The sequence below is a fragment of the Muntiacus reevesi genome, chromosome 3 (assembly GCF_963930625.1).
Source record: "Muntiacus reevesi chromosome 3, mMunRee1.1, whole genome shotgun sequence".
Classification (NCBI taxonomy): domain Eukaryota; kingdom Metazoa; phylum Chordata; class Mammalia; order Artiodactyla; family Cervidae; genus Muntiacus; species Muntiacus reevesi.
This window is the reverse complement of record NC_089251.1, coordinates 248062885-248082207: the sequence shown is the minus strand read 5'-3', so window position 1 is coordinate 248082207 and position 19323 is coordinate 248062885. Positions and strand designations below refer to the sequence as shown.

At 37.9% G+C, this 19323-nt stretch overlaps 1 protein-coding gene across 3 annotated transcripts in view; it reads left to right on the top strand.

The window, feature by feature from the left end:
• CHN1 (chimerin 1) overlaps positions 1-19323 on the top strand; it is a 198990-nt gene that overhangs the window by 144409 nt on the left and 35258 nt on the right. For all 3 annotated transcript variants that reach the window (XM_065927920.1, XM_065927919.1, XM_065927921.1), the window contains one exon: positions 7792-7869. In XM_065927920.1, coding sequence (XP_065783992.1) covers positions 7792-7869 — 78 coding nt within the window. The remainder of the gene's footprint in view (positions 1-7791; positions 7870-19323) is intronic.

The following is a 19323-nucleotide window of genomic DNA, read 5'->3' as shown; positions in this document are numbered from 1 at the left end:
TTTGCAATAAAAAGCTCATGATCTGAACCACAGTCAACTCTAGGTCTTGATTTTACAGACTGTATGGAGCTTTTCCATCTGCAAAGACTATAATCAATCTGATTTCATTATTGATCATCTAGTGATGTTCATTTGGAGAATCATCTCTTGGGTTGTGGGAAAAGGGAGTTTGCTATAACCAGCATGTTTTCTTGATAAATCTGTTAGCCTTTGCTCTGCTTCATTTTGTACTCCTCTCCAAATTTGCTTTTTATTCCAGGTGTCTCTTGACTTCCCACTTTTGCATTCCAATCCCCTGTTATGAAAAGGACATCTTTTGGGTGTTAGTTCTAGAAGGTGGTGTTGTTGTTGTCTGTCACTAAGTCATGTCCAACTCTTTGTGATCCCATGGACTGCACCACACCAGGCTCCCTGTCTTTCACTATCTCCCAGAGTTTACTCAAACTCATGTCCACTGAATCAGTGATGCCATCCAGCCATCTCATCCTCTGTCACCCCCTTCTCCTCCTGCCCTCAATCTTTCCCAGCATCAGGGTCTTTTCTAATAAGTCAGTTCTTCGCATCAGGTGGCCAGAATTTTGGAGTTTCAGCATCAGTCCTTGTAATGAGTGTTGTGGGTTGAATTCCTTTAGGATTGACTGGTTTGAGTGTTGTAGGTCTTTATAAAACTGGTTAACCTTACCTTCTTTGGCATTAGTGGTTGCAGAATAGACTTGGATTACTCTGATGCTGAAGGACTTGCCTTGGAAAGGAACTGAGATCATTCCGTCATTTATGACACTGCACCCAAGTACTGCATTTCAGACTCTTGTTGACTATGAAGGCTACTGTATTTCTTCTAAGGGATTCTTGCCCACAGTAGTAGATATAGTGGTCATCTGAATTTAATTCTTCCATTCCTGTACATTTTAGTTCACTAAATTGCTAAGATGTCGATGTTCATTTTTGCCATCTCCTGCTTGACCATGTCGAATTTATCTTGATTCATGAACCTAACAGGACTTGAGCATCATTTCCACTTTGACCCAGCCACTTCATTCTTTCTGGACTCTGCTCTTACCCAGTATCATATTGGACACCTTCTGACCTGGAGTCATATCTTTCAACATCATATCTTTTTTTGCCTTTTCATACTGTTCATAGGGTTCTCATGGCAAGAGTACTGAAGTGGCTTGCCATTTCCTTCTCTGGTGGACCATGTTTTGTCAGAACTCTTGGCTGTGACCCATCTGTCTTGGGTGGCGCTGCATGGCATGACTTGTGGCTTCATTGAGTTATGCAAGCCCCTTCACCACAACAAGGCTGTGATCCAGGAAGGGGAAATTAACTACGTCATACCTGTAAAGCATTTACTAGTACAGTGCTGTGTAGTTGTCAGTTAATAAATGTAAGCTGACGTATAATTGTTAAGTACCTTGAATATATTCCACTCTTGGCTCTAATGGAGAGAAACTAGGTTACAAATGATAAATTAGGGGACACACATATGAATAATCAGTATATCTAAAGTGAGCTGAATTTGCTTGGATCTACAAATTTTGATTGTGGAAGACTGTTGTTTATCACTCAGTTTCAACATTTTGTAGAAATTGCACAATTTGCTAAACCTGAATCAGTGTTTTAGATCACCCAGTAGTAAGTAAATCCAGCTACTCTACACGTCCATGAGCCTTAGGGCCATGCCAGCTAGAACAATCCTTTATGGTACTTATTGGATGGAATGTTGATTTAGCTTAATTAACTGGAACATTGAGCTCATGAGTCTGTGATGTCATCATGATGTTACAAAGGAGGTAACTGTTTGCATGAGATCTTTCTAGTTTTCTAGAAAACATTCTCACTGTTAATGTATCCTGACATTTGGTAATTGGAGATTTATTCTTTTGGCTTAAGTCTTGGTCCCATACTAAAATCAAATATTCATTGAAAAGGAAGTGTAATCAGCCATCTGCACCTTAGTGTAAGCAGGATTTTAGGTAGGAAGGAGGAGAGGACAGGGGTTACTCAGTTTGAGCCCAGGGGTTCAGATTACCAGGACATGGTAAATTTAAAAACTGCAGAATGGTGATGCCTATGAAAAGACCCTGATGCTGGACAAGATTGAAGGTAGAAGGTAAAGGGGGCGACAGAAGATGAGATGGCTGGATGGCATCACCAACTCGATAGACATGAGTTTGAGCAAACTCTGTGAGTTGGTGATGGACAGGAAAGCCTGGCATGCTGCAGTCCATGGGGTTGCAGAGAGTCGGACACAACTGAGTGACTGAACTGAACTGATGCTTATGATGTGTCCCTAAACCATGTGGCTACAGTTTGACCTGAAACTCACGTTGCTTAGGACAGTGGCCTTGGGCCTTTAATGTGTATCACTGTCACAAGTTATACTAACTCTGAACTTGGATAGATGGGGTCTTAGAAGGAAAAGAGGTGAAACTTCTATTTATTAATTACTTTCTGTGCTAGGAATAATGAAAAATGCTTATTATCTCATTTAGTTCTTAGTCATTCTATAATGTAAGTACTTTTAATCCGCTTTACACATAAGCAAAGAAAAACAAATAAATCAGTAGGTTGAGCAAAGACACCACAGCCAGTAGATGAAGGGGGTTGAAGTCAGCACTTCTCTCTAACCCAGGAGCCCATGTTCCTGTTTTGCTACACTTGGTGAAAATGAGAGGCTAGCTCAGCACAAATCCAGTATTGTTACTAGACAACAGCATAGTGGGGTCAGTGGGAAAAATTTCTTTGTTTGAAAAACAGCAAATGGATTCCTTTCTAAGGTCACCTATTTCCCCCTTACAACACTACCAGCCCCCATTTTCCCAGTCCTCTTCTCTCAACCACAGATGGTATGGACCAAGGTAAACACAGAGAAGTTGTGGAATCTGCTGCTTTCCCATCTCTCTTTGCAGCCTAGTCACCTTCATCTGAGCAGAATACAGAAATGATGTCTGTGTTAAGGGTGGGCAGGGTCAGGTCCAAGACAGGCCAAAGATTCCCAGTCAAAATACAAAGCAAAATACTGCTCCAGCAAGAATGATCCTTGAGCATTTCTTTGCCTATAAAATGTCCATTATGCAACATGTCTCAGGCTCTATAACCAAGAACTAGGACAAAGATATGAAGCATCACACATTGTTCCTGACTTCTTAACAAATGCTGAGAATCTTCTTTACTTTTAATCCCATCCCATCCCTGCTCCCTCAGCTCACACATTATATGCCTTTTGAAAGATAGGATTAGAACTAGAATTGGGGGAATTTGATAGAGACCATAATATAAAGAGAAGAGCAGGAGTTTCTAGGCATGCTTGTATGGATGAACCAAAGGCAGATTAATCTAACTCCTTGTACAGAATTGGTTCCTTGTGGCTCAGCTGGTAAAGAATCTGCCTGCAATGCAGGAGACCTGGGTTCGATTCCTGGGTTGGGAAGATCCCCTGGAAAAGGGCAAGGCTACCCACTTCAGTATTCTGACCAGGAGAATTCCATGGACTGTACAATCCATGGGGTCACAAAGAGTCAGACACAACTGAGCAACTTTCACTTTCACTTATACAGAAACCTGTCTTACATTACACGGTGTACATACTCTGCAGCCAATATTTGGTACAGCTGCCCTGTATCATTTATTGAGTGCTTGTGTGGATGTGAGAGTTGGACTATAAAGAAAGCTGAGCACCGAAGAATTGATGCTTTTGAACTGTGGTGTTGGAGAAGACTCTTAAGAGTTCCTTGGACTGCAAGGACATCCAACCAGTCCATCCTAAAGGAGATCAGTCCTGGGTACTTATTGGAAGGACTGATGTTGAAGCTGAAACTCCAATACTTTGGCCACCTGATACGAAGAGCTGACTCATTTGAAAAGACCCTGATGCTGGGAAGGATTGAGGGCAGGAGGAGAAGGGGACAACAGAGGATGAGATGGTTGGATGGCATCACCGACTCAATGGACATGGGTTTGGGTAGACTCCGGGAGTTAGTGATGGACAGGGAGGCCTGGCGTGCTGCAGTTCATGGGGTCACAAAGAGTCAGACACGACTGAGCAACTGAACTAAACAGAACTATCTATAGCCTTTTCCTCTTTATGTATCATCCCCAAACTGTCCAGTACCCTATAAAATAGGTATTACTATCCATGAACATGAAAGTGAAAGTGTTTGTAGCTCAGTTATGTCCAACTCTTTGAAATTCCATGGACTGTAGCCCACCAGGCTCTTTTGTCCATGGAATTCTCCAGGCAAGAATACTGGAGTGAGTAGCCATTCCCTTCTCCAGGATTGTTATCCATAGTATGTAATAACCAAGGCAACAAATAAATCTTCCAAGGTCAGGATTCAAACTTCAGTGTCTCTGATTTTAAATCACGTTTTTTTATTATAATACACTGCCCCCCCAGTAAAAATAGCTGCCTTCATTTGATTTTTATTCATTGAATCTTTATTTGTGCAAGCTACTGTGCTAGATTCAGGGTTTATACTGAGATGTGTAAGATCTAGTTCTATATAAACAGCTACGTAGGCAACTGTGATATGAGATAGAAGGTGATACATCGCATATTTAATGAACAAGTGAAGGACTCTGAGGTTCACAGGTGGGTGGCGTCACATCTAATTGCTTCAAATGGTCAAAGGCATCCCGAAGGAGGGGGTATCTGGATGGAGCCTGAGGGCTGCATTTCCTACTGCATGTATTGTGAGCTACCCTTGAGATCTATCTAGATCTTAGTGATTATTACTTCTTCTTACCATTTGGTGTTCCTCATTCTTTGCTATCTCTTACAATCTATTGCTACTCTTCAGAACTGAAAGGAGAAAATAACTAGAGAAACACCTTGAATAGAGTCAGAGAGAAAAAGGAACTACTCTCAGATTCAGTGGTTTCCTTTCGTTTTCTCATTTGAGTGGATATAGCACAGTGTTTAAAAGTCTATCTCCTATCCACCACTTAACCTAATAACTGTACAATTTGGGGAAGTTAACTTCTGTAGGCCTCAGTTCTTCGCGCTATAAAACAAGGGTAATAATATATGCCTCATAGATAGTTTTTCTGTGGAATTAATGGGATTCTGTATATATGTAAAGTGTTCAGCTGGGTGCTTAGAGCCTAAGTACCTAATAATGAATGACAGTCATAATTAATAGATGCTCTATCCATCTAAGCAGATAGATATGGCCAGAAAAATATAAGGAAGAGTGGTAGACATTTGTCTGGAATGTCAGAACGTTGATACTGGTTCTGAATGCAAGAGTTAGCGATTCTGACTTGAGAGCTCCTCAAATTAATGCAGAAATGCAGCTGCAATTATGGAAGGTGTAATAGTGACAAGACCTCCAGCCAGTTGAGAGGAGCTAAGAAGTTTTTCATCTGGAACCATTGTGTTTTTTGTCTTCTTGGTGCCCTAGATAGTTGCCCAAGTTTTAATTATTCCAGTATTTCTTACTTAGGTAGAACAGTTACTCAGGAAAGACAGTGACTCTGGAGTCTTAGTAGACCTTACCTCTCAGTGACAAAAATATTCATTTTTACTCAGCCACGAATTTTCTGGAGAACTCTAGTATGAATATTTTTATACTTTGGTTGAATTTTAGTTACTACAGCTGAAGGACTGGAATGATCTATAATAAAGTATTTCTTAATCGGAAATACTCAGGAAAAAGTTTCTTGGGTTACATGGGTAACTGTTTTCTTTAACTTAGTAATTTAAACATTCATTGTTAAATAATGTGGAGAAATAAATTACTGTCAAATTTGCCTTTAGAGTCTGTGTTTTTCAGGCCCGCTGAGAAAAACATAAACTTGACTATAGGTTGTGTGTAACTAAACAGTTGACTGGCCTTTCTATTTTTAGTCATCACATGACAAACTAGGTCTGAGCTAAAGAGCAATGTAGGTTAGGCAAGGAAGTTCTTTCCATTGTGTTTCTACTTGGAAAAAAATTTTTTGTCTCATATTAATCATGTAAGGGTATAAATTTTTGGAAATGAAACATTTGTAGATGTAAATGTTAATGTTTGCCTTTTTATTTACTTAGAAGTATCTTTTTAAAAAGAAATTATTTTAAAAGATGGAACTATAGACACAAATTAAAAAATATTGGGGTATGTTTACAAATCAGTCATTCAGTATTATCAATATCTGCCATGGTTTAAGGACCACTTCATGCCCTGATTACATTAGAATCTGCAGGGGCCCCATACCCCTTACAGACTATGAAATCTGAAAAACATTTTTTGCACTTATCTAAGCAGATGGACTGAATTCATTTGAATACAGCATTTTTGATTCTTTAAATACAATGTAACTTTAGAATCAGAATGGGTTAAACTTAATTACTATAGCATGAGGAAACAGATGGGAGGTGTTGAGGGAACCAGTATGAGAAAACCTAAGTTTACAGCCCCTTAGTTTAAAAAAAAAAAAATGTACTGTGTAGGTATTGCTCTTAAATGGAGCTGGGTTTGAGTCTCTTGCCCAGCACTTGCCTTTGTATATCAGCAAACAGACACCTCAGGGCCCAACACTACATCTGGGACCTGTGTACTTGAGGGACTGTTCCCAACCAACTTGCACCGTGACCTGGCCTGAAGCTCTTTGAATGAAGAATGTTGAGATTAACATTTAAAATAATGGTTGGACCTATTTAAAATTAGAGATACACAATAAAACTACTCATGGTAGAGAGATGGAACTGACTGTTAGAGAGATGGAACCAAGTTATCATACTTTTGTATTTCATCAAAATACTTTTCAGCTTTTGCTCATGTTTAATAAAATGGGGTTTTAGTTAACTAACTGTAGTCCATATGCACAAAGGCAAATTATAGATCAGCTTTTCATAATTTACCTGGCAGGTGGTACCTTCTTTTTAAAATCTAGTGCTGTGTGTGTTAATTTTCCTTTGCTTTTAATAGGTTAAAAAAAATCCATTTTGTAATGATGCATGACTCATTCAGTGCTCATTGTCTTCACACTGATTTTTTTTTTTTTTTTTTGCCTTGAGCCAGCAAGAAAATCTTACATGAGAGGAGGGAGATAGAGTTGAGGAATACAGTACTTAAATACTGTTGCTCGATTCTCATTGGTTCTCTCCTTTCTTACGGTGACCAGTCTAATCCAGCCTTCCTTGTCAAATCCCTGCCCTCCCCCACCCTCTGCCAGGGGCTTCCCAGGGTGTCAGTTGCTGGAACCTGACCGCAGGCAGTATGTAGGCACCTCTCCTTCAGAATGGACTTTAATGTACTGACTAGAAAAGAAAGCTTTTAGAAATGCATCATTTGTCAAAATTGCATGGCTCTTTAAAAAGGATAGAGAAATGCTGAATGTTTTGTGTGTTGGCATCGACTCTTTATTTCTGTTCAGACTTTTAAGTTTTCAGAAGCTTAAATATAGAGCCCTTTAAAAAAAAAAAAGGAAGAAAGAAGAATTTTTCTGGTTAGTGGACCTCTTTTAAGAAGTGCTTCATCACCCTCCTCCACCTCCCCGTGCAGCTTCTCTGCAGCTCTCTGTAGGGTAGGGCTCTGTGCTGGCTGGAAGAATGCTCATTTGTTAGCTGAATAGAGTTCATCGACAGACATAGATCAATATAGGTTTGCTTTATTTCCTGAGAATTCCAAAATGCCATCCAAAGAGTCTTGGTCGGGTAGGAAAACTAATAGAGCTACAGTTCACAAATCAAAACAAGAGGGCCGTCAGCAAGATTTATTGATAGCAGCCTTGGGAATGAAACTGGGTTCTCAAAAGTCGTCTGTGACAATCTGGCAACCTCTGAAACTCTTTGCTTATTCGCAGTTGACATCACTTGTTAGAAGAGCAACTCTGAAAGAAAACGAACAAATTCCAAAATATGAAAAGGTCCACAATTTCAAGGTAAGAATATTTATTTTTAACCTTTTCTTCTCAGAAAGGAAATGCTCATTACTTGAAATATACAATATTAAAAGTATGTCTGTTTAAAATTAGGGTGACTGGACTAAACTGTTCTTGCTATTCAGGGAATGAAGATGTTTTAAGCATGGTTTTTTTTTTAAGGAATAGCTGAGTAAAGCTGATAGAATCCAACCCCATTTTCTCTAGTGCTGATTTAGTATTCTGTTTGATCAGTGTATACTCAATGGTAAAAGTCTTGACTGATATTTAAAAGGTCTCAATTAATAATGATCTTGGCATTATTATTTGTGATGCAAAGAAGTCTAACCACCTTTCTGGGATATTTTGTGAGAGGATTAGATCTTATCTCCTTTCATTTCTGGTAAAAAGCTTTGGCTATAAGAAGCATGTGCTGTTGCATCTGGATTGAGCAGATGGTGTCCATTTCCCATAGTTTCTGTCTTTTCTCCTCTGCTAATGAATTGACCGTGATAAAAGGAGGATGGCTACCATGGGACTGTTATGCTGCTGACACTTAGCAGCTTCTCTTCACTTTTTGAGTATTTCCTTTCACCTTGTGTATGTGTATATATGTATAGTTTTTAATTATTATGCTACTGTGTTTTATCAACTGTACTTTAATCATTTTCATCAAAATGTGTGTGTAGATTCAAACTATATGTAGATCTTGCCTGCATTTATATCATGATACAAGACCTTGAAGTTCAGTCCTTTGCAACCTAATTCAGAGAACATATGTGAGACTGTATGTAAGGAGACCCAATTACACTTCATGGGTAAATGCACTAGCATTTCTATAGTAACTGCCCAGTAGTTATACAACTTTATGATGAAGTTCCTGAGATAAGAATATTGTTAGTGTAGACAAAATGGCATTAGTTTTGATGTTAGGGGATATCTGTTTTCAGAAGATGATAAGGCTGGAGACCCTGCTCTTCCATTTGTTTATTAATTTATTCAGCAGATAGAATGCACCAAGCTCTGTAGTAAGACATTTCATTCCGAATTTGCAACTTATCCTGATTTTTAACACTATCATTAATTTTACTAAAATGCCAAATACCCAGCCTCCAATATGCTCAGCTTTTTGCATAGTGAAAAAGATTTTTATGAACTTGAGATTATCTGGGGATAAAGGATACATTCCCGAGTGCATGGGCTGTGTAATGATTGCTAATATTTCAAGGTAAACCAAATAGTGTTCTCTTTTCTGTCTTTCAACATTATTAAAGATTTGACCTTTCAACCAGTCTTTGATGTAAAATGAAATTGAGACCACTGATATAAAATGTATCCAGTCTTAAGTACCTCTTCCATTTATGAACCTGAACAGTCCCTGTAGGTACTAGGCCTCAGTGTCTTGCATGATGTGCCACCTGGTCTTAACAGGATTTTTATCAGGAAAATGATCCCAAATATATCCTTTTGCAAATATCAAATTAGCTACATGTTTGGTCTCAAAAATAGCCATTTGGGTTCCTAAGCAGGAAATTATGTGAACTCTTTCAGAATGGCTGAGATTTTTTAAATATATCCCTCTGGTATGTTAAGCAGAAACAGATTGACCTGTTAAGGATGCCATTTTAGTGCTAAGTTCATTGTACATGCTTTCTGTCAATATTGATAAAAAGCAAAGGGTAGATCTGTTCAAGAATTTCATAAATAAGCATATTCTTTCATTTTGGGGGGTCTGTCTTCCAGTAATTTCTCAATTTTAATTTAACATGTGACTTTAATGAGCAGATTTTGTATAACCAGAAAGTACTGACTGTGGGACCAATTGTGACTCATAGCTTGGTACCAATACTGTTTTAAAATTGTAGGTTTTTTGTTGTTGTTTATAAGGAGCATATTAAAAAGTAGAAGTCTGCTTCCCTTTCTGGAGCTAAAAAATTAAAATGAGCTTGGACTCACTGTAATGTATGCATGCTCAGGAAGAGCTCATGTGGGACAGTGGATTGCATTACATACTTTTTAGAGTTGCTAATGAGGTCAAAAGTCTCAAAATTTGACTCTTTCCATTGAAATTACTCTTTGTTTCTTAAAAAATGTTTCTGTGGGGTCGCGTTATAAAAAAGAGAAGTGGGGGGGCATACTTGACTTCTGGGGACATCCCTAAAAGAATTCAGAGTCTGTGGCTGGAGCTGTGCTCTCCCACACAGATGCTCAATTAGAAGGTCACTGGCTGTGATATGTAAGTATGTCCAGCTCAGAGATTTATTGTCGGGAAAGTCCTGAGCATTTACATACTGATAATCATTCCTGTGGCCTTGCCACTGACTGTTTTTTTGTTGCTGAAAGTGTAGTCTGCTGAACCACCTACCCACTCACCAAAGCCTCACTTCAATGTGGTTTTCTTTTTTGCCTCTTGAACTGCCTTGTTATGTAACATTGCTCTGTGGTGTGGAACAGCTGTCAGATCTCATTTCAGAAGGTGAAGCCACGAGTATCTTGTACCTTTGGTGAAATCCGCCCCCCACCCCCCGCAAAAAATTCAACTGGGCCTAACTCCATATTCTAGGCAAGTGTTTGTTTTTTGTTACTGTGTTCCTTATAATAAAAGAGAAAAAACCAGGACAGCTTCCCATTTTGCTGTGTTATATAACACAGTCCCCTTCCATTATTACTTACAAGGAAGGATTTGATAAAGAATCTATCGCAAGAAAGATAGTTGTCTTTGTTAGGGAGGTCGTCATTTAAAAATAAGTATACCACATCCTTTAAAAATGATAATTCTGTAAAGTTGTCAGCATATATTAGAGTGAAAATAATTTTCACTGTCTCCTGGATCAACCTCTCATTTTAAGAACTGCCCCTATCCTAACACAACAGACTGAGCAAGTGCACAAGTGCAGATTTCTTAAACCGACTTAAAAACTAAGCAAAACTAACCACCTCTGCCATTAAAGGTCAGACACAGGCACCCCACCAGCTGTGACTGTATCCTACATCTGAGGCTCTCCAGATTGAACAACTCAGATCCAGTCCTGGCCCTCAGGAACTTGCTTGCTATTTGTGTGACCTTGGGCGGGTTGCTTCATCTCTCTAAACCTCTGGTTCTACATGAGAAAAGTTGAATTCCTGATATGTGTAGGTACGTGATAACCACTATTTCTGTTATTACAAATTACCCCTAAGTGGGTATTTTTTCTGAATCCATACCAAGACTGTTTCTTGCCCAGTAGCAGAGATCCTGATGCAGTTGAGAACCCTGGCATGATTGTGGTGCTAAAGAAAGCTCTTGCTTCTTTCTTAGCTCCCAGGCATAGTTATGTAAGAGCATTTTCACGCACCACAGAATACAGTGAAATCTTCTGTATTTCTTTTACCTCCTTCAAATTATTCAGTGTTCCATTTGGTATGTTTAATTCAAATAGCTCTATAAGACAAAGTCAAGATTACATATAATGTGATAATAACAGAACTGACTACTTGAGAAAATTAATTAAAAGAAAAAATGAAGGATTATAGATACTTTTTAATTTTTATTTTATATTGGAATATAGTTGATTAACAGTGTTGTGTTAGTCTCAGGTATACAGCAAAGTGATTCAGTTACACATGTACCTGTTATCTGTTCTTTTTCAAATTCTTTTTTCGTTTAGGTTATTGCAGAGTATTAAGCAGAGTTCCCTGTGCTATATAGTAGGTCCTTGTTGGTTATCTATTTTAAATACAGTAGTGTGTACATGTCAATTGCAAACTTTGAATCTATCCCTCCCATACCCTATAACCATAAATTCACTCTTTGAATGAGTTTGTTCTGTAAATTAGTTCATTGGTATCATTTTTCTTAGATTCCACATATAAAGGATATCATATGATAATTGCCTTTTTCTGTCTGACTGACTTCACATAGTATTATAATCTCCAGGTCTGTTGATGTTGCTGCAAATGGCAGTATTTCCTTCTTTTTAATGGTTGAGTACTAATTCCATTGTGTATATGTACCACATCTTCTTTATCCGTTCATCTATTCATGGACATCTAGGTTGCTTCCATGTCTTGGTTATTGTATACAGTGCTGCAGTGAATATTGGGGTGCATGTATCCTTTCTAACCATGTTTTTCTCTAGATATATGCTGAGGAGGGGGATTGCAGGATCATATGGTAGTCCTATTTTTAGTTTCTTAAGGAACTTCCATACTGTTCTCCAGTGTCTATACCAATTTACATTCCTACCAGCAGTGTACGCGAGGGTTCCCTTTTCTGCGCACTCTTTCCGTTTATTGTTTGTAGACTTTTGATGGTGGCCATTCTGAATTGTATGAGGTGATAGCTCATTGTAGTTTTGATTTGCATCTCTCTAATAAATTAGCAATGTTGAGCATCTTTTCATGAGCCTCTTGACCATCTGTATGTCTTCTTTGGAGAAATGTCTATTTAGGTCTTCTGCCCATTTTTTAAATTGAATTACTTATTTTTTCTATATTGAACTGTATGAGCTATTTGTATATTTTAGAAATTAATCCCCCAGTTGCATCATTTGCAAATATTTTCTCCTATTCTATGGGTTCTTTTTGTTTATGGTTTCCTTTGCTGTGCAAAAGCTTTTGAGTTTAATTAGGTCCCTTTTGTCTATTTTTGTTTTTCCATTATTCTAGGAGATGGATCAAAAAAAGATACTGCTTCATTTCATGTCAAAGAGTGTTCTGCGTATATTTTCCTCTAAAAACGTGGTATATTTTTCCATCTGTTTGTGTCATCTTCAGTTTCTTTCATCAGTGGCTTACAGTTTATGGAGTATAGGTCTTTTGCCTCCTTATAGTTTTCAGAATACAGTTAGATTTATTCCTACGTATTTTATTCTCTTTGATGTGATGTTAAATGGGATTCTTTATTTCTTTCTGATCTTCCATTGTTAGTGTATAGAAATGCAACAGGTTTCTTTGTATTTATTTCGTATCCTGCAACTTTACCAAATTTATTGATGAGTTCTGGTAATTTTCTGTTAGCATCTTTAGGATTTTCTCTATATAGTACCATGTCATCAGCAAACAGTGACAGTTTTACTTCTTTTTTTCCAGTTTGGATTCCCTTTATTTTTCTTCTTTGATTGCCATGGATAGGACTTTCAAAACTATGTTGAAAAGTGGTGAGAGCAGATATCCTTGTTTTGTACTAATCTTACAGGAAATGCTTTCAGCTATTCACCATTGAGAATGATGTTAACTGTAGGTTTGTCATATATAGCCTTGATTATATTGAGGTATATTCTCTCTGTGCTCACTTTCTGGAGAGTTGTTGTGGTGTTATCACATTGATTTGCAGATATGGAAGCATCCTTGTACGCCTGGGCTAAATCTCCCTTGATCATGCTATATGATCCTTTTAGTGTATTGTTGGACTTGGATTGCTAGTATTATATTGAGGATTTTTGCATCTATGTACATCAGTGATATTGGCCTATAAGTTTCTTTTTTGAGTGTTATTTTTGTCTGGTTTTGATATCAGGGTGATGGTGGCCTCATAGAATGAGGTTGGGAATATTCCTTCCTCTGCAGTTTCTTGGAATATCTCAGACGGATAGGTGTTAACTCTTTAAGTGTTTGATAGAATTCACCTGTGAAGCCATCCCATCCTGGACTTTTGTTTCTTGGGATCTTTTAAATCACAGTTTCAATATTTGTGATTGGTCTGTTCATATTTTCTGTTTCTTCCTGAGTCAGTCTTAGGAGATTGTACCTTTCTAAAAATGTGTTCGTTTCTTCTAGGTTGCCTGTTTTATTGGCATATAGTTGCTTGTAGTAGTCTCTTATGATCCTTTGTATTTCTGTGATGTCCATTGAAACTTTTATTTTTTAATTTCTAATTTATTGATTTGATTTTTTTTTTTTTTTGGTGAGTCTGGCTAAAGGTTTATCAATTTTGTTTTTTTATTTCTTTATAATTTCTTTTCTTCTACTAACTTTAGTGGGGGGGAGGTGTTCTTTTTTCTCTTGTTGCTCTAAGTGTAAGGTTAGGTTGTTTATTTGTGATTTTTCTTGTTTCCTGAGGTAAGATTGTATTGCTTTTGCTGTGTCCCAAAGGTTTTGGATGGCCATGCTTTTGTTTTCATTTGTCTCTAGGTGTTGTTTTGATTTCCTCTTTGATTTCTTCAGTAATCCATTGATTGTTTAGTAGCATGTTGTTTAGCCTCCACATGTTTGTGTTTTTACAGTTTTTTCTTCCCCGTTCAGTTGATTTCTAATCTCATAGTGTTGTGGTAGGAAAAGATGCTTGATAGGATCTTTAATCTTAAATTTATCAAGGCTCACTTTGTGGTCCAGCATGTAATCTGTCCAGGAGAATGTTCCATATGCACTTCGCAATGTGTTCTGCTGCTTTTGGGTAGAATGCTCTATATATATCAAGTCCATTTGGTCTAATGTGTCATTTAAAGCCTGTGTTTTCTTATTGATTTTCTGTCTGGATGATCTGTCCATTGATGAAACTGAGGTGTTCAAGTCCTCCACTATTATTGTGTTACTGTCGATTTCTCCTTTTATGGTTATTAGCATTTGCCTTATATACTGAGGTGCATATATATTTAAAATTGTTATAGCTTCTTCTTGGATTGATCCCTTGATCTCTGTAGTGTCCTTCCCTGTCTCCTGTAACAATCTTTAAAGTCTATTTCGTCCGAGTATTGCTACTCCAGCTTTCTTTTGATTTCTATTTGCATGGAATACCTTTTCCATCCCCTCACTTTCAGTCTCTGTGTGTCCCTATATCTGAAATGGTTCTCTTATAGACAGCATATATATGGGTCCTGTTTTTGTATCCATTTAGCCAGCCTGTGTCTTTGGTTGGAGCATTTAATCCATTTACATTTAAGGTAATTATTGATATGTATTGGGTTGGCCAAAAAGTTCATTCTGAGTTTCCATAAGATCTTATGTAAAAGCATGAGCAAAATTTTAGGCCAACTCATATGTTCCTTTTGTCATTCTTTTTTTTTTAATCAAAGGATAATTGCTTTACTGAATTGTGTTGGTTTCTGCCAAACTTTAACATGAATCAGCCGTTAAGTATACATATGTCTCCTCCCTCTTAAATCATCTTCCCACTTCCCTCCCAGTCCCACCCCTCTAGATTATTGCAGAGCTCAACTCAGGTTTGAGTTCCAAGTCATATAACCAATTCACATTGCCTGTTGCCATTCGTAATTATTTTGGATTTGGTTTTGTAGATGTTTTTTCTTCCTTTTCTTCTTTTGCTCTCTTATGACTTGATGACTAACTTTAGTGTTGTGTTTGGATTCCTTTTTTGTTTTTGTGTCTCTAGTGTAGATTTTCAGTTTGCAGTTACCATGAGGTTTTGATGCAACAGTCTCTATAGAAACAAGATTGTTTTAAGTTGCTGGTCTTTTAATTTCAAATGCATTTCCAATGTCCTGCATTTGTGCCCTCCTCTCCTCAGAATTGATGGTTTTGATATATTTGTGTGCAGATGATTTCTTCCCCTTACTGTGTGTTTGCCTTTGCCAGTGAGCTTTTCCATTTGTAATTTTTCATTTCTAGTTGTGGCCTTTTTCTGCCTAGAAAAGTAATAAGTTCCTTTAGCATTTGTTGCAAAACTGGTCTGGTGGTGCTGAATTCTCTTATCTTTTGCTTGTCTGTTAAGCTTTTGATTTCTTCATCAAATCTGAACAAGAGCCTTGCTGGATAGAGTATTCTTGGTTGTAGCTTCTTTCCTTTCAACACTTTAAATATCTCATGCCACTCCCTTCTGGCCTCCACAGTTTCTGCTGAAAAATCAGCTGATAACTTACAAGGGAACTCCCATAGGGTTATTTGTTGCTTTTAATGTTCTTTGTCTTTTTGTCAATTTGATTACTTTGTGTTTTGGTGTGTTCTTACTTAGGTTTATCCTGTATGGGACTCTCTGTACTTCTTGGACTCGGCTGGTCTCACAGCATTTATAAAAAAAAAATGTTTCATGTTAAAGACTTAGATATAAGCCCTGAAACCAAAAATCTAGAAGATGAAAACATAGAGGAAAATGTTTTGACGTTGGTCTTGGCATTGATTATTTACATATAGCCCCAAAAGCACAGGTAGCAAAAGCGAAAAATAGATAAGCAGAAACTTTTGCACAGTAAAGGTAACAGTCAACAGGGTGAAAAGGCAACCTGTGGATTAAGAAAACATTGACATTTGCAAATCATGTATCTGGTAAGAGGTTAACATCCAAAATATATAGGGAAGTCATACCAAAAAATTCATTTCAGAAATGAGCAAAGGACCTGAATAGACCTTTTTCAAAAGAAGATACACAGATGGTCAGCAGCTGTATGAAGAGGTGCTCAGCATCACCAATCATCGGGGAAATGCAAATCAAAACAAGATGTGTCATCTCATGCCGGTTAGAATGCCTGTTATCAAAAAGACAGAAATGACCAGTGTCGTAGAGGGTGCAGAGTGAGGGAAACCCTTATGCACGGGTGGTGGGAGTGTAAATTGGTACAGCCACTATGGAAAACATTACAGAGGTTCCTCAAAAACTTAAAACTAAAACTGCTAGTGTGCTATGACCCAGCAGCAGGTTCCCTTTTCACTCTGTTGATTGTTTCTTTTGCTGTGCTGAAGAACGTTAGATGTAGTCTTATTGCCTATTTTTTGCTCTTGTTCTTTTCAAATTTGGAGAGAGATTTGGAAGTTTGTCTTTCTTGGAGACTGTTAGTGGAATTTATTAGGAGTCTTATTTCTTTCATGGGATTAAAGAACAAAGTATTAGAGAGTAATTTAGCATTTGGGGAGAACTTTGCAAGTTTGTTTCACTAGGAGGCTGTTAGTGAAACACATTAGGTGTACCATGTCTTTTATGAAATTAAAAACCAAATAATTTAAAAACAAAACAAACTTTTAAGATGTTAAGGTTGCCACTTTTAAACACCTTAAGGAGGAGCCTGGCACTCGTTCTCTGTCACCAGAACCTATCCTAGTTCTTATTTTCAACCAGTATCCTAATTTGAGACCCTCTGTCTGAGAGCTGCATCTAATGCAGCATTGATTATTTCCATCATGTCTGTCTGTGCTGTTGACAATGTTTTAGAAAGTGTGGTTTCTCCAAAATGTTTCCTAAAGTGGAGGATCAGCCTGGCATGTGACTCAGCACAGTAACAAGAATGTAAATCCTTAGGAAGAACACACAGTTTTAAAAGCCACCTCTTCTAGAATTCTTTTCTCTTAGTACTTTAGTTTTTGTCCACACAGTAATCTAATCTTCAAGGATTTGGGACATGTTCATACTTTATAGGCAACTTTTTCTAGTTGTTTGTATCATATATCTATCCCTCCCACCCCCAGAGTTAATTTAGGATTAAGTCTTAATTCTATTCATATGTAATATTTCATTATCTCTGTTTTCTGCAACCTTGACACATTATACTTTTCTTCCTTTTCTTTGTGGCTCACTATATCAACATTCCTTGGGAGACAGTCTAATAGTGAAGCCTATTGTGGCTTTAATGAAGTAATCAAAGTTTATGCTTGAGGAATATGTACATGTCATAACATCTTCTCTATATCTCAGTACAATTATTACCCTTATTAGTTAGCATTTGTTATTCTTATGTAACAGTGTATAGCCCAAAATATCATTGCCCAAAGGGCAGAGAGAACAGACACATAGACACCAAAAGAAATGGAATATAAATCTAGGAAAGATCTTTTTAAGTGAAGAGAGCACATGCAGATATTGATTTTTCTTGCTTAGATATTTTACCACAGCACTACTGATAGCTGAGAAACCACTACAGATTATTTTCCAATAAATAACATACCAATAGCTTTTTTTTTCAGGTTTACTAACCTCTCATCTTAAATTACATTAATATTCTTCCTGCTGCAGAATAGGAAAGATAGAAAAGGGGAAATAGCCCAGTAGTGGTACACTCCTGAAGAAAATACTCAACTGCTTATTTTCTATATGTGTGTATTTTGTAGGGAGCAAAAGTAGAACCGGGGGTGTTTTTATTTTTTTTTTTCCCACTTATTTTTATTAGTTGGAGGCTAATTACTTTACAATATTGTAATGGTTTTTGCCATACATTGAGATGAATCAGCCATGGACTTACATGTACCGAGTTGTTTTTAAAGTTTTATCCAGACATAAAAGTTGAAAAGAATACGTTCATTTTTAGGTCATGGGAGTCAGAGGATTCTTGAATGTCCTCCAGTCTGTTGCAGTGGAGATGACATTTTTGGCTGTGTGAATGGATTTGCCCAAGTCAGGCCTGAATGTGAGGTTCATTCTTTCTCTTTTGTAGAACTCCCTGTGTTTGGAGTCCTAGCTAGCCCTTACATGTTCCACACCCTGATGGCTGCTGTGGCTCTGCCCTGCAAGCTTGCACAGTGTGTTCGTAAAGAGAAGATTCACCTCTCAGAGGCCTGTAATTTTGCTTTCACGGTTTGCTATTACAGCTCATTACTCCACCATTGTATGATGTTGCCTCAGTGTGTCTTTAGAAATCCACTTGGAACCCAAACTGATATTTACCATTTGAAAGAACAGATGGGGGACTTTCCATCCAAGTGTCAGAAAGCCCAACCCAAGCTCTCTGAGGCAAAGAAATTACTGGCTCACAAAGTAGGAAAAGTCCAGTGTTACTTGAAGGTATCCCTTGGCCCAGGGCTTAAAATGCTCTGTCACCCAGTTCTGTCTTCATTTTTAGGCTCTGTCTGGTGACAGAATGGCTGGCAGAGGTTCCTGCTCTGTATATGCTCAGATTCTAGTCAGCTGCTTAAAGACTATTTGAGCAAAGGGTCTAGGCTTGGCAGGCATTCACCCAATTATTTTACATGCCCATCTCTGAACCAGTAGCTCTGGTTCAAGAGAATGGAATGTGCTGATTGGCTTGGATCTAGGTCACATACCTTCCCCTGGAGCGGGGGATAGGGTCGGCTCCATACAGTTCACATGGGTTGAAAACAGTTAGCCAAATACAAGACATTTATCTTGCATGGCTAAAAAATAAGAAGTGCCCATTACAACATTAAATGACAAATGAAATCACCAGTTACAAGGTCCTGGTGTACAGCTTCCTGAATACAATGTTAATGTAAGACTTTGCTGAGAGAAGTGCACATGTAGAACATGAGGGTGAAAGAATCCAGAAGCAGGTCAGCCTGTATAAAGGGCATTGAGGATTGCTGATGAGGTTAATGCCATGTGACATGTGTTGGGGTGGATGCCCAGAAAAGCCGCAGGTTCAAGCTCACATGAAAGATCAGTTTTAGAATCAAGAACATAATCTCAACTCCCGCTTTCAGCCATGATGGAAGAAATAGATATACTTTCCCATCTTACACAACTAGCAAACCATAAAAAGTACACAAAACAACAGTCAGACATTGAACAACAGGTCTTACAGTTCTGTGATACCTAAAGAAGGAACACAAGCCGGGTGAGTCAAGATCGCTGTCACTGCGTGAAGGCAGTGTCCGGGC